The sequence below is a fragment of the Ascidia mentula genome, chromosome 3, assembly GCF_947561715.1.
Source record: "Ascidia mentula chromosome 3, kaAscMent1.1, whole genome shotgun sequence".
In the NCBI taxonomy this organism is placed as follows: Eukaryota; Metazoa; Chordata; class Ascidiacea; order Phlebobranchia; family Ascidiidae; genus Ascidia; species Ascidia mentula.
Genome location: NC_138568.1, coordinates 15,779,463 through 15,793,786, shown reverse-complemented (window position 1 = coordinate 15,793,786; position 14,324 = coordinate 15,779,463). Strand labels below are relative to the sequence as shown.

Genomic DNA, 14,324 nt, shown 5'->3' with positions numbered 1-14,324 from the left:
GATAGGAAGGGAGGGGCATTTTAGTAGCGTGATATTATTTTTTGTTGCAGAGTAGTTAAGTTCAGTTAAATTCATTTGGCCGCTTTACAAGTACAGAGATCGTTTTAATGCAGCTGTAACTTTGACTGACATACAAACCATGCATCTTATCTCAAAATAGTAGAACACATAATAGTTTACCTCTTTATTTCAGATAAAATTAGTTTTTTAGTAGGCTATGTTTTCAAGTTTTTTGAAACAACCACACTAATTATCAAATGAGCGCATATATATTATGTTGTACTAGTATTAATCTATAGTTAGTCATAGAAAAATCTATTGATTGCTGGACCTGTTCAGTTTGCTTGATTGATACGTGACCGTCAGCCCCAAGACTTATTTAGACCACTTGCCGCACGAACACAGTGCTCTTGCAAAAACTAGAGGTTGTCTATAATACAGTCAGTCCTTTGCTAGAATGTCTTACCATATGCCATTTATAATATACATATGATACAATTTTTAAAGTATGAAGTATTCTGTGGGTTGTTTTAAGCGTTAGTATTGTTGGGAATACTAAACAACACATTCACGTTTGTATTTAGTATTATTAGGTTATTGATGTGATTTTGTGTTTACCATGAAGAGCAGGCGCTTACCTTGTCAGTTTGGGATTTTTGTGTGGATATTCCAGCTTCATTATGCCACGGTAAGCAATAAACCCATGTTGTGGACCGACGGACAACCTTTTTTGTACTGAATGTGTTTAACTTGTAGGATTACAAACGTTAATATTCCTGCTTTTTGCACCAAACAACCATTAAAAGTACCAAACAAAAAATGCATTATGTGTTTTTGTCTATATAGGCCGATGTTGTGTGTGATGCTGGATTTGGATACCCCCTGCGATACTGCTACGGTAAGTAATGAAGTATTTACATCACGAGGCCATGACTTCCTTTTGCTTGCATGGAATTATTTGTGCTTTCTGCAGTTACTGAATTCGGTTGAAGGGCTTTGTTTGCTGCTAATCATGCAAACAAAATAATTATTGTAGTGCCCGAAAGTGCAGAAAAAAAACTGTCATGTTCTCAGCCATCTAGTTTATTTACGGCTTTTTCTTACAATATCGAATTTTAACTAGCTTTTATTGTCACGTTTTCTCGTCCAACAACACGAGCCCTATTTCAATTCCTTTGTAGTTAGCACGTATTATTTCGTAACAAGGGTACAGTAGACTGTATGGCAAACCCAACCGGGTGTATCGTTGACTGCATATGCATATATCAAGGCGTGGTACTTTGTTGTTCGATTACGTAATGTATTACGTAGTTATTATCGGTGCTACATGCATAATGTTGCGGTGCTTAGCTTCCCGACCGTGAAATACCATTGAATGTTATGAACGATTGACAACCTCCCAGTAAACAAGGGATATCATTTGCTGCTGACTGCCGCGCGTGGGCATCCAAACGGACCAAAATGGGAAGTTTGATGAAAAATCTCCAGAAGGAAATCAATGGCTGAAAAAACGGCTGCAGAAATGTAGTATTTTGGTGCGGAAAGGAAAATATATTTTTATATTTATGCCTACAAAATAGGTGAACGACTGCACAAAATAGGAAAACAATAGCCGTGAATTAAACCTCTTTCCATAAAAGTGCATTGTTAAAGATTTAATTCCCCAACGGACAGTCATTGTCCCCGATTGGGTAAATAATCTTTAAGTGATCTCTTCCATGGAAGAACTTTGTTGTTGTTTGACTCCTAGAGCCAGAGGTCTGCCTACGCAGAATGTACGCGGAAACCGGGGAACTCTGTGGTAACTGGTATCCTCAAGACACTTCAAACTTTTTAAAAAACTGCTGATGTCACCCATGTCAACTTTTAGCGTATAACACAACCATTTTTCACATTTGTTTCACAACATAATTTAGAAAACTTTAAGAAGATAAGGGCATTTACTTTGGTTGTTTTTGTTTTTATTTGTTAATATTCATGTTATCCAGCTGTTTCCAAATTTTGACTAAAGTTACGAGAAGTCCATTGTAGCTGTTGCTATAGTTCTGCTCGTATAGTCAACTCCCAGTGTTTTTCCAATCTAGAATTTGGGTTTCTTGGTTGGAAGGAAAGTGTTGCGCAACTTAGACAACAGCTCTGTCGTATTACGCATTGACACAAGTGTCGATACGTCGGTATTTTCACAGGAAGTTGGCTATTATTCTTGAATTGGACGTGTATATATTTGCAGGTATTACAGCGTATTGTTGTGGAGAACACTATCAAAACTGCTGTTGGCAAGAAGTGTGGAAAGTTTGGTGTAAGTACAAGTTTGTTACATCCAGGATATGGCTAAAAACACAGAGGATTTGTCGCATTAAAATGACTGGACAATCAATCATGTGTCATGTGACTTTCAGCGCGTAACGATAACATTGTGCAAACAAAGAAATCCGATTTGAGGCGACATGTTACGCATTAGTTGCACTTAGTCCTCAGATAAAACTTATTGAAAATGACGCCATGGTTTGGATTACAGTGAAACATTTAATAAGAATACTTTGATCTGCTGTTAAAAAAATGTAACATTTTATACCTTTGCAGCTTTTTTTAGGTGACTACACCTAAACGGTCAATATACAAACCATAGTTAGACAAACCAGCAAACAAACATTCTGTTTAAATTGTCTTTTTTTTTACAAGCAAAGAAAAATACTATGATTTGTCACTGATCACAATTGGTTCATAACATTTGTTGTTCTCTGCAGGGTTTTGGGTTGTCGCGTTCGTTGTCATCACCGCCATTTTCTCGTGTTGCGGTTACTACTGCAGCAGCTCCAATGAGGGCTACAATAATTTTTTGAGAAGGAATTCATCTTTTAGTGTTTTCCGGAGGTTGCGAAGATATTCTTCGAGAAGGGATTCAGAAGAGGATAGCGTTTGGAAGGTTAGAAGCCCAATATTTGCATTAATAGTTGTCAGACAAACACAGACACCCCGGTTAAGAAACAGTGATCAATACTGTGCTATTGGCACCCTTGCATAAATATATATTCTATAATATGCACGTTTATTTCCACTTGAACTAGCACAGCTCAGTCATGTGGTCGCATCATACGCATAGTTCCAGTCGCAACCAGATTGCGGCCTTGTAACTGTGGGTGTGACGTCACAATGCTTGGTTACCACCTCTTCCCGCGTATTTCCTTGTAATATTTCGCTGTTCCTGCACAAGAGCGACAACGTGTGGAAAACTGACTGTGCAAATTATTTTGCTGCTTAGGAACACTAATAACGGATTTTCTCATAATTTTGCTGCTATTTTTGAAAACGTGCTAATTCGAGCATTATATGTCACGAATATGGCGACATTTTTGTTGCCAAATTAACACTGTTGTTGACTACTTGCAGTTGCTTGTCAGTAAGATCGGACACAAATAAGTTTGATTTTATGCTTTTATGTTTTCTGAGCGAATATCGCACAAACACGAAGTGATAAGACCACAAACTTGTCAGAAATAAGACCAACAAATTTATTTGCAACACACAGCCATACCGCCCTCAAGTGGCCCTACCTCCGTATTCTCCGTCCACCAGTGGCACTGCAGAGCAAACGGGAACGTCGGTGGATCCCAACCCTCCCCAAAACTTACCTTACTTGGTAAGTGCGTTTTGCCTAACCATAGTGTGTTCTTTTTGGCAAAAATGATAAACTTGTAACGTTATGTTTTTCAGGAACCGCCGCCACCCTACACTACAGTAATTTCACGACCGCAACCTGAATCCACCGAAAACGCTGGACTTCTTCCCGCGGCGCCGGCCGACGCGCAAACGTCCACGCACACGTACGAAGCTACTGCGCCTACGTCATCACAATGACGTCATAGCATTTAAATCTTTCCTTTTTTCCCTGCGTCGCTTATCTAACTATCTCTGCACCCTAAACTTTATACGTGGCGCAGTCATTATACATGTATAAATAGTTGCTGCCTGTGCAGCCTTTTGGTCCGTGGGTGCTGAAATTAAGTGAGAGTTCGGGCTCGGTACGAGATTATTACGTCACAATCAAGTGGAAGACAGGGCGTGATGTTTTTGCGAAGAGGGAGTATATTGATATACTTTTTCCTGCTTTTCACGGCGAAACTTTCTTGATCGTTGCATTGGTGTTAAATATATATTACTCTTCAGGGCCCAAACTGTGTAGATTAAAGCTTCATTTGTCTTGTTTTTTTTACGGTAAAAATACGTTTTGTTGTGTTATCTTCAAAGTAACAAGTGTAGAATTTCGCGCATAATTATAGTGTCGGTTACACGTACATACCAGTAATGGCTCTCCCCACCCATAAGACTGAAGGATCTTATTCTCTGATGACAATGCTCTTAGTTCTTGTTATATCAATGTGTTCCACCACAATGTTTTCATAGTACTTCGTCCTTTATGATAACCCAGTTGGAATTTAGTATAGTCTTAACTTTTCACGATGGTTTTGACACACTTCGTTTGACTGGTGATTCCAAAGTGCAATAAACCCACTATAAAGTGTTTCGTGCTATGCATTTTGCCAGAACATCCATCGTCTCGGAACTCGCCCCACGCTGTGCGTTTTGAGACTTGCTGTATGATGATCAAAAAACACAGCGGCCCAAAACTCATTTTTTGAGACATTTTCCTATTCTTTCGTCGCACTAGCGAAAATATCTTTGCAGAAATCTAATTACTCCCACAGACCACCACACATTATAAAAACGAAAACAAAATTATCCCTTATAGCAATCATGCAGATTGCCCTACTGCAGTGATTTTCAACCGGTGTTCCGAGGAACACCAGTGCTCCGTTAAAGATCATCAGGTGTTCCGCAAGAAATTTATTAGTTTAACTGATGTTCCGTGGAACAGGGGTCGAAAATCACCTTTTTTATGAAAATAATTATCCACTATCACCTGTTTGAATGTTCTATTGTTGTGAAACAATAAGATTCGTTTTGTAATTATAAGAATGTAATTGCGCGAGCCTGTTGCTGGTTAAGTACAATGTCGCAGTACTTCCAACAATTTGGTGTTCCGCACGATTATTTTGATAAAAATAGTGTTCCGTGGCTCAAAAAGGTTGGAAAATACTGCCCTACTGCACAGGCTTCGCAGCAAAGGCATTGTAGCCTCTGCCACTTTTCTCGACACGACGGACCGAGATTTAAAAAATCAAGCTCCCGGTGAGGTTTTAACTCACGACCCTGGGCTATATCATTCTCTGAGCTTGTTTTTATTCAAATGAACATTGACAACTTTTTTGCGCTAAACAAACATAAGATTTAAACCAAAGCGGGTATATTAAGTGCAGGGTAAACAGAAAACTGGATTGTCGAAATCATGTGCCAAGAAACGTTTGCGTTGATTGTAAATTGAGAGCAGGATAAAACAGAAACATTGTATACAAAAGAAAGTGATTCTGGACTTTTGTTGATTAATTTGATTGTCTTGTCAATGCAAGAAACGCGCATCCCACATCTAAAAACCACAGTCAAGAAGTGACGTATATGCTGCAGAAATTTAAAACTCGCTTTACAGAGCAACAACCATTCTACAACCATGTTAAAATGTATATTCACAGAAGCAGTTTCAATACAAAAAGAAATATATCTAAAGTTATGTAAAGTTACGGCTTTACAAGCCTATTCGAGGTCTTCAAGCAAAAGTTGTTTAATGCCTGGTAGGCTATTCGCACGAACAACAAACAAGAAATGTACATGATAAGAATTACATAGGGAAGTCACAAGTAGACGTCCATTCGCGCGGTGATACAACGTCGACAAAGAGGACAGGTGACAAGCATTCGTGAACATTCCGCACACACGCACAGGTGTCTGCACTCAAGCAGAACGACAGTCGCTTGATTATTCAGGCAAACTTTGCATCGGTGAATCTGCTCCAACTCTTCAATTCTTCCCGTGGATGTGGCTTGTGCTAAACACAAACTTTTTGACTACACTAATATACCTGAAGCAAGTAATGTTTCATGCAATGGCTGATCCAGCTAGGCTGCATTGCATGGGCTGCAAAGCCTGTAAACCTATTATAATAAGCAAGCTAATATGTGATGAAAAACAGGTGTTCGTCAGTTAAAAGGATATGTAACAAACGATATTAGGATCAAAATGCTTGGAGCGCATAGTTCTAAAGGCGAAAACCAAAGCTATAGGTCTGCTGGAGGCAAATGTTTGATACACAATATATACTGTGTGGCAGCATTTAGAACTGAAGATGAACACAGTATAGTGTTTCAAAACAATTGCGTTCAAAACGCGTCCATGTTTACCAGCAGATTTACAGCTTTGGCTTTCATCTTTGAAACAATTGATTTTTTCACAAAAACAATCTCTTGCGAGCGCTTTGCTGTTGTATATTAAGACGTACATTGGCGTATCATGTATAAAGAGACGTTTTTAAGGTGATTAAACATTAATATTTTGTAAGCCTTTTGTTTCTTTTTTTTAACAATTAATGTGAACTTTCAAGTATAAATGATTAAAATCATAATCTTTCTATAAACCAAAACACACACATCATGCATTCATTAAATTGGACGGCACGGCAAACTTTTATGGTGATTGTCCAACTGAAAATACACATTTCGTCAAAGAATATGTTTTTAATTTGAAATTTGGTAAAGCACAGGTTTAAACTACGCTGCCACACAACTGAATTAACACATTCAATGCAATGAGTTAATAATAAATATATATAAGTAGCCTGCTGAAATTTACAATTTGAGCTTTGGTTTCGATGTTAACATAGAATAGAGCCAAACTTACATGACGAAGGTAACCTGCTTTCGGAGAGTTCAACCACATCATCAGGTTCGGTCCGACTTGGAGCATACGAACCAATCACAGCATCGCACAATGCTTCGACGGAGTGATAATAACAGTTGTCACGTTGAATTTTTCTAAAACAAACGCGATGCTTTATTTACAAGCAATAGAGCCAATAGTGTTCTTATAGTGAGCTGCAGACAGGACAACTGTTTCGTCCCAATAAGTGTCATCTTTGACTAGGCATCTAATGGCACTGTTGGTTTTAACTTTCACTTGGTCACAGTGCTACCACCTTGGTTAGTTTCGGTGGGTTACACCTAGTTTGGTATACAATGGTTGACGTCCACTGTAGCCTATAGCTTTCACAAAAGATCTTTGTAAGCCACACCAAAGTTTCACCGATGTGACCTATTATTTGGAAACAGTGGCCCTGTCTGTATCTCACTGGAGCAATGCTGTGTCACTATACAACCCGTGACAAAACGAGATATTTGACAAAAGATTATGAATCAACAAAACTATTTACCACATCAAACAAAAGTGAAAAATTGAAAGATATTTGTATCCTTTAAATGAAAATCAAAACATTTCACATTGTATGGAGTCATGCCAGATGATGATAAAATATATTTTGTGACAACATTTCCACCGTCACACCAACGTGCGAAATTTTATCTCAGTATTACGCCGTCATTGTGAAACCAAACGCAGTCATACGACCTGTATTGATACGGAAGTAGAGTAAGTAGTAGGATGGGGCATTTAGTATTGACACATGCACGAATGCAAGCAAAAAACAGCGCGTTATTTTCACCCGAAAATAGTTCTAGTAGATGGTGTCGAGAAGGCTAACATAAACGGAAATCTTTCAAAGAGTTTAAAAGCGCATCTTGATCGTCAAACACACAAACACTCATTGTTAATTTCGCTGTACGTTGGACCACAGTGTTTAAGTTTTTTATCCTAGTGAGCACTTTAAGCTTGTAACGAGGTCATTTAGCGAACATGTCGCTATGCTATCAAATTTGCGTGGTGAATATGTGCGTTGTCTGGTTAATAATTACCCACATTCGTGATCTCCGATTTGCAATAATTAATGAAGGTGTTGCTAACAGAACTATAAATCTACAAACGAGAAAAGTCATATGCAAGTACATTTTAAAACCATATTGGTGTTGGCCATTAAGTTAATCTTGTACATAGTTGAAAATTCACCCACACCCACAAAAACTTGTCACTTTACATACAAGGGAGCATTCTGTGTTTTTCCATTGTCAGTGGAATGAGATACAGGCACAGCAGACAAACCCCGCGAAAGAGTCAATATCTACAACAATGGATGTCTGGCCTCATTCATTGTAACTTGAAACTAACACACACAAACGTTGTCAAACACAATTGCAGTGGTTCAGTTACTGGGGCTTTAGATTTTTTAAACACTCAAGTGTTGAAGAACATTTTTACCTTCTCATGACAGTAGCCACACGTTCAATGCCAAAAATTTCAATTGCTCTTCTGGTGTTATCCTGTTGCAAAGCAGATGCCAGCATCTCTTCCCTTGTTCTTTCATTCTGAACAATACCAAAAAGAGCTATAGTTTTTACAGCAGTAGGCAAAAGAACACAAAAACTGAAAACTCAAATCAGCCCTGACTCATATTTAATTGGTTTCGATGGAACTGGAAGCACTGCCAAATAGCCAATCAGCAAAAGGTCAAAATTTCCTGTTTGCCACTGAGGGATTTTCACTTCAAAGCAAGCACGAGTAATGAATCATGGGCCATATGACGCATGTAAGTTCTGTCAGACATGGCCATTTTAATTCACTACTAGTGACTTACAGCTGGAAGTAAAAATAACCTCTATTTCGAATGTTAATAATTATTTCATCGATGAGGGAAGCCACATTGACCAAACCAAATTTAATTATGATTGGTTCAAGGCAATTAACAAATCAGAAAATCAAATACCATGTGTGTATGAATCATTCCTTATTTACATGCAGTGACATTGCCAATAATGTCAGACAGGCTGTAATGTTGCACCACTTAGCATTCTATACACTGCACACCATCCCACACACTAAAATGGATGTAACAAGTTGTAACTGAAACTAGAAAACATGTGGGTAGTGCAAGTGTAATTCAACATGTCACAGATCATTCTATTGCATATGTTGCGCCATCCACCCCAATTTAAATTTACTAATTTGCAAAGTAACTTGTCACGCCCTATATGAGAACTCTTGTTACAATGACAACATGTTAACAACAATAATACAAACAGGAATATAGTTTATACCCAATTGTATTCGGTTACTATAACTGTAATAAGTGTAATGAAGAATGCTGATGCTGTTGACATTATGTTTCGGTTACTTTAGCTATGATTGCTCAGCTGATAATGTTTTCTATTGAAAAGATACCTAGTAATAATTCAATGAATCAGATGTCCTGCTAACATGTTTGAAAAGCACTAACAAAGGTAATAGGCGATGTTCAACAGAAAAGACTATTATAGTTATAAACCTTGCATCCAATTCTAGCTTTTTTTGGAATAAATGTTCCATATTGAAATTATTTTTTTGCCTCACAGGCCACACAAAAAGCTCTAGATGGCTGCATGTATGTATTGGAAGTCCCCGTCCTAAATTTAACTTATTACATACATTTAAGCAAAATCTTCAGTTTTTGCAAAACATGGCAAGTTGCAACTTAGGAGAAATGAAATAGGATTTGAATCCAACTTACAGGTGGTTCTGTGTTGGTGGGTGTAGGAATGCGGGTTGGGCCACTTTCAACATTTGGAAAATTTCTTTGTGGCATTTGGCTGGGAACTGAGGGTTGATGCTGCTGTTGAACCTGATGCACAAACTCAGATCCCCGTTTTACTCTTAAAAACTGACAGCTGTGAAAACAAGAGAAAAAAACATTGTGATTTAATAAAACACAACATTTCTGTTTAAAAAGTGATTCTAAATTGACTTTATTGCATGGTATCACAATTACAACAACAGAAATTGAAATTTTTGGTGCTGTCAAATATGCATTCAAATTTTAAGAACGTCATGCAAAAATGGAAACTTAAAAAACATCTTTGTTTATTTATTTAGCAAAAAAGAATATTAGCGCAATGAAAAAACACTTTCAACTCTTCACATTATTTCTGTACATTCATTTCCAAATTCTTACCCTGGAGACCATCGAGCATGTTCCACCCATGGGTCGTCACTGGCAAGAAAATTACTCAAAGATTTCCCGCAACACCAACAGATAACTCTGTCTCCAGTGCCTTTCATACAACAATTTTCAATAAACCAAGATAGACAATGTACAAGTGAGAATTTGGAATGGGCAATAATCAACACTTAGTTTCTTTTACGGTATAATATGTGGCCTTTAAATCGAGCAAGAATTATAAAACTGAAATTGTATTTGCTGTGTATATGGAAAGGGTAATTCAGAATGAAAACAATACTTGCCAGTAGCAAAAAAACCTGCATCACAAAATCTTTCAACAGTGAATTGAAGACTACGATTGGGGCGGAAGGCTACAAAAGTGTTGAGACGTCGTTGGTAATCCTGCATAGTAGCTGAGTAGGGTTCAAAATAAAACTCCTCTGCTGGTTCAGGTCTGGGTTCATGCTAAAAATTGCAAGAACCTTAACAATCTTTTATATTCAATAATCAGAAGCCAGTCATAAAAGGTCAAGCGTTCGAATTAAAAAAAGCATTTAGTTTTGACAAAAGGGCAGAAGTTGAAACCTAATTACTTTACACTTGCTAATAATAGAAGCATTATCGATGGTGACATTTTTAGCTCCTTAGCTGACTGATGTTACTTAATCTTAGAACTTTATTCTTGAACTATTTTAGACAATTTAAAATTAAATATTTTGTTCTGATGTGTGAAATGGTTTTGGCCACATATGACACAAACCTTTTTTGCCAGATTTTAACCTAACATGACTGTGCCAAAACAATCGTCAACCGTGCAGGTGCAAACTTGTTACCCAACTTTTGTATCAGTATAATATACTGTTAAATGGCTTTACAATGGTATTGACATGAAAAAAACTAACCAAAAGATCAGATCTTATAGAAACTCTGTTGTCTGTATCAAGCAGGGCCAAATGCCTGCAAAAAAAATTGTTCACATTTAAACATATATAAATAATATATAAAAATGGAGTATTTGGGGCAACTTTTGTGCCTTTATGCTTTGAAAAAACATTGCCAAATTGTGAAAATACACATTTTTTTTCATCATGAATGTCTTTAATTCGAGTCAACACACTGGAGAGGATATAAGCAAAACTAAAAACCTATACACAAAACTTTTACCAGGTACCTAATACTTGGTTAGTTGTTGCAATAAAGTGTAAACCTGTACCTGCAAGTAGGGTTGGCATTTCGATGCCTTAACATGGAATTTTGGCCGCTTGACCAGTTTCCAAGCATTGCAGTGCAAGCGTAACACTCAACCATATCTCCAACACCAGAGAAATAAAGTCCATTCCTGGCCATTTGCTCTTTCGCAATGGCTGCATTTGTTGTTGGCCAGTAACGAAATGTTGTTCTAAATATGTTGTACATTATAGGATAAGCAAATTTAAGTGCAGTTTTAAGTGATTTTTTTAAGAGACTAACTTGTAATATGTAACCATGTGACCCGCATGGCATAAGTTTTTTTTAAAATAAATTTTGACAAATGTCAGAAATGCCTGCAAAATTCCAGTCGTTTTCAAAAAGTTACTGACATTTAATCTTGAGATTTGTTCTTTGTCGTCCATTATTTCACGTAGCAATTTATGCTTGAGCAACAAACCATACTGAATTCATATTTGATATTTTCATTTCAACATGAAAATCCCATATTAAAAGAACACAACAAAATAAATGCCATTTTTGTGGGAGTTTGAAGACAAAAACTAATATACACAGCGAGTAAAAATATTGAGTAACATTTTCTGGTTGAATGCATGAATGCTTCAAACATAATCCAAACAGATTAAGCTGCTACTGTGTTTGCATAGCACACCACCCGCTTTTTTACCTGCGATCTGTCTCATCCTGTAGGTCCAGACGTGCTAAAATGTGTTTGTACTGAAATTAAAACAACAACTTTTAACTTATTACCTTTGGTAGCTGCTAATAAACCACCCTACACATGTTATGCATAGTGGTAACACATCCAGTACATGTTAAGGAATGTACAGTAACACTAACCTCAGTAATATTGCAACGCCCTCCAGAGCTGGTTGCTGGTGCTCGACCTACACAAGTAATATTGTAACTTTTAATCCATGCAATAAGAACATATATGAGAAATTTGGGTCAACAAGGTATTTAGCATTTTTTTGAAGATGAAAGCCAAAGCTAAAATGCTGTTATACATTAGTAATAGTAAACGTTTCGAACACTAACTGCGTTCATCATCAGTACTACAATGAGTGCATGCAAGAAAAGCGTCGTTGTTGTCACGCGACATGCCTCTGGCTTGTTGCGCGTTGTTGCTGCTGCTGTTTCCCTTCTGCCTGCTCAGTCCTTTATTACCCCGACGCTTTTCTTGCATGAACTCATTGTAGTACTGATGATGAACGCAGTTAGTGTTCGAAACCTTCACTATTACTAATGTATAACAGCATTTTAGCTTTGGCTTTCATCTTCAAAGTTATTAACTCCAAATATTTTGCACCCAAGTATTTAGCATTGATTCTCAATAATTAAAACTTTCAGAAATTGTGCAATTGTTTATTATTTAAAATATCAGTGGGGCTGGATCACTAAATTAAAGGAAACAACATATCAGATAACCATGGTTAGGACAGGTTATAATGAATAGGAGTTCTTTCAGGGTATGTGGAGTGTGCAATAACTGTGCTGCAACCAGTGTTGGCAGCGGGGCATAACAATGCACTATTTTAAAACATGAACAAATTCTGCAGACTGTAATACAGGAAAAGCTGTTCCAGCAATCATGACTCAGCAGCACTGCTAACAATGTATGCATACACAATGACTAATAATGAGCAGAAATAGATTGCATGTTGCAAGAGGCATTCTTCACAGTTATATTAACAACTATTGCAACACTGCATAAAAAATATGCAAGCAACAGCCAAAATTTATGTTGTAAATTAAAGCTAAATCCTAACTTTGCACAATAAATATTAATTAACTGCAAACTGCAATGTAATTTAGGTGATTTTCATTTGTCTAGCTTAAGGGTGCACAAATTAAACAGTTTGCATGTCCAGATGACATGTTTGCTGTCTGTTACATGCCAAACATTTGTATAACCTTTTTAGGGGTATTAACTTAAAATAAAACCAGTGGTGTTTGAACCACTAGTGGTGCATGAAAGACATCCAGGTTGTTCGAGAGGACATTTTGTCAAAAGATGCAAAACTGGTCTATAACATTAGTTGAAATTAATCGGAATTGCTCTTCTGGCACTTAGTTTCTAACGTGTTTATTGGAAACCAACCTTTCGTCTGCCATCCGGCGAGACTTCTTCAGGGTTAAAAATAACAGTATATTAGTTGAAATTGCTTAAAAAATCATGTGCTGTTAGGTCCTCGAACAATGCAAGGTTATAAGGTGGTACCTCACTTATGATGAGTCATGATTTTTTTTAATCAAACAGGTGGTTCACAGTGAAGGTGCTAGACTTTAAAATGGTATACATGATGTAATTAGGGCTGGGAACAACTGATCTACAGCAAAGAGCAAAAGGAAAACACTTGGAAAATATTTTCCGTGCTGTTGATAAAATCAGCCCCTTTTCCAACCAAATTTAACATGTATGCTCTGCGTTGTGAATTCGGCATAAGCAACCTCATTTATAACAAAGTAACCAAACTTAAGCTGATCAAATTGGTGGTAATGTATTAACCTTGTGGTTCGTCGTTCGTTTCTTCCAAGTTTATCAGTGGGGTACTGGCTCTGTCGTGGGAGTGTGCCTGTTCTCTTAAATGACTACACGGATCCTCAACTTGTCCCTGTAAAATGTCAACGATTTTAATACTTGCTGTGAAATGAAAGGTTGCTCTAGTTTTGAACTGATGTTAAATTTAACAGCACATTCATGAATAAAGTATTAAAATCTTACTGCTGAAGTGTAACTTGGATGACCTCTGGTTAAACTAAAAATGTCTTGTGAAACTCCAACACAAACTGGGCCTGGAAACAAAAGTTTAATGTGAGTTTTGTTTCACGGAGAGTGTAACTATGCATTTATAACCCTCAATTTCAAAAAAATTAAATTCTCTGTTGGTTATTGCAGATCACGAACATTGGGCACTTTTAAAAACAGATAACATTGCGTATATATAATTGTTTAGTAGTAAACAAGTAGTAATTTTACCAGGAGCAGATGATGGAGAAGTAAACATTGCTGAAAATAAGCTTGGCTTTACAAATCAATAACCCCACCACTGCAAAATTGTCCAGTGACACCAGATCAATCTTGCACCACTACATGTTGATCTATTAAGTAGCCTTATCACACAAAAACTCTGTAAGCAGTAGA

General features: G+C 37.2%; 2 protein-coding genes across 2 annotated transcripts; one reads left to right on the top strand and one right to left on the bottom strand.

Annotated features, from left to right (window-relative positions):
- Positions 1 to 582: 582 nt before the first annotated feature.
- Positions 583 to 4,507, top strand: LOC145895086 (uncharacterized). Its single transcript, XM_082983837.1, has 6 exons — positions 583 to 688; positions 847 to 898; positions 2,231 to 2,299; positions 2,748 to 2,926; positions 3,530 to 3,640; positions 3,715 to 4,507. The coding sequence occupies exons 1-6, from the start codon at positions 620 to 622 to the stop codon at positions 3,856 to 3,858; spliced, it is 624 nt and encodes a 207-aa protein (XP_082839963.1). The 5' UTR covers positions 583 to 619; the 3' UTR covers positions 3,859 to 4,507.
- Positions 4,508 to 5,221: 714 nt separating this feature from the next.
- On the bottom strand, positions 5,222 to 14,306 carry LOC145894331 (baculoviral IAP repeat-containing protein 8-like). The gene is made up of 13 exons (XM_082982884.1): positions 14,160 to 14,306; positions 13,905 to 13,975; positions 13,689 to 13,794; positions 12,020 to 12,066; positions 11,847 to 11,896; positions 11,184 to 11,369; positions 10,873 to 10,927; positions 10,273 to 10,435; positions 9,983 to 10,082; positions 9,542 to 9,698; positions 8,257 to 8,363; positions 6,790 to 6,923; positions 5,222 to 5,941 (listed from the first exon to the last, which is right to left on the bottom strand). The coding sequence occupies exons 1-13, from the start codon at positions 14,185 to 14,187 to the stop codon at positions 5,748 to 5,750; spliced, it is 1,398 nt and encodes a 465-aa protein (XP_082839010.1). The 5' UTR covers positions 14,188 to 14,306; the 3' UTR covers positions 5,222 to 5,747.
- Positions 14,307 to 14,324: the final 18 nt, after the last annotated feature.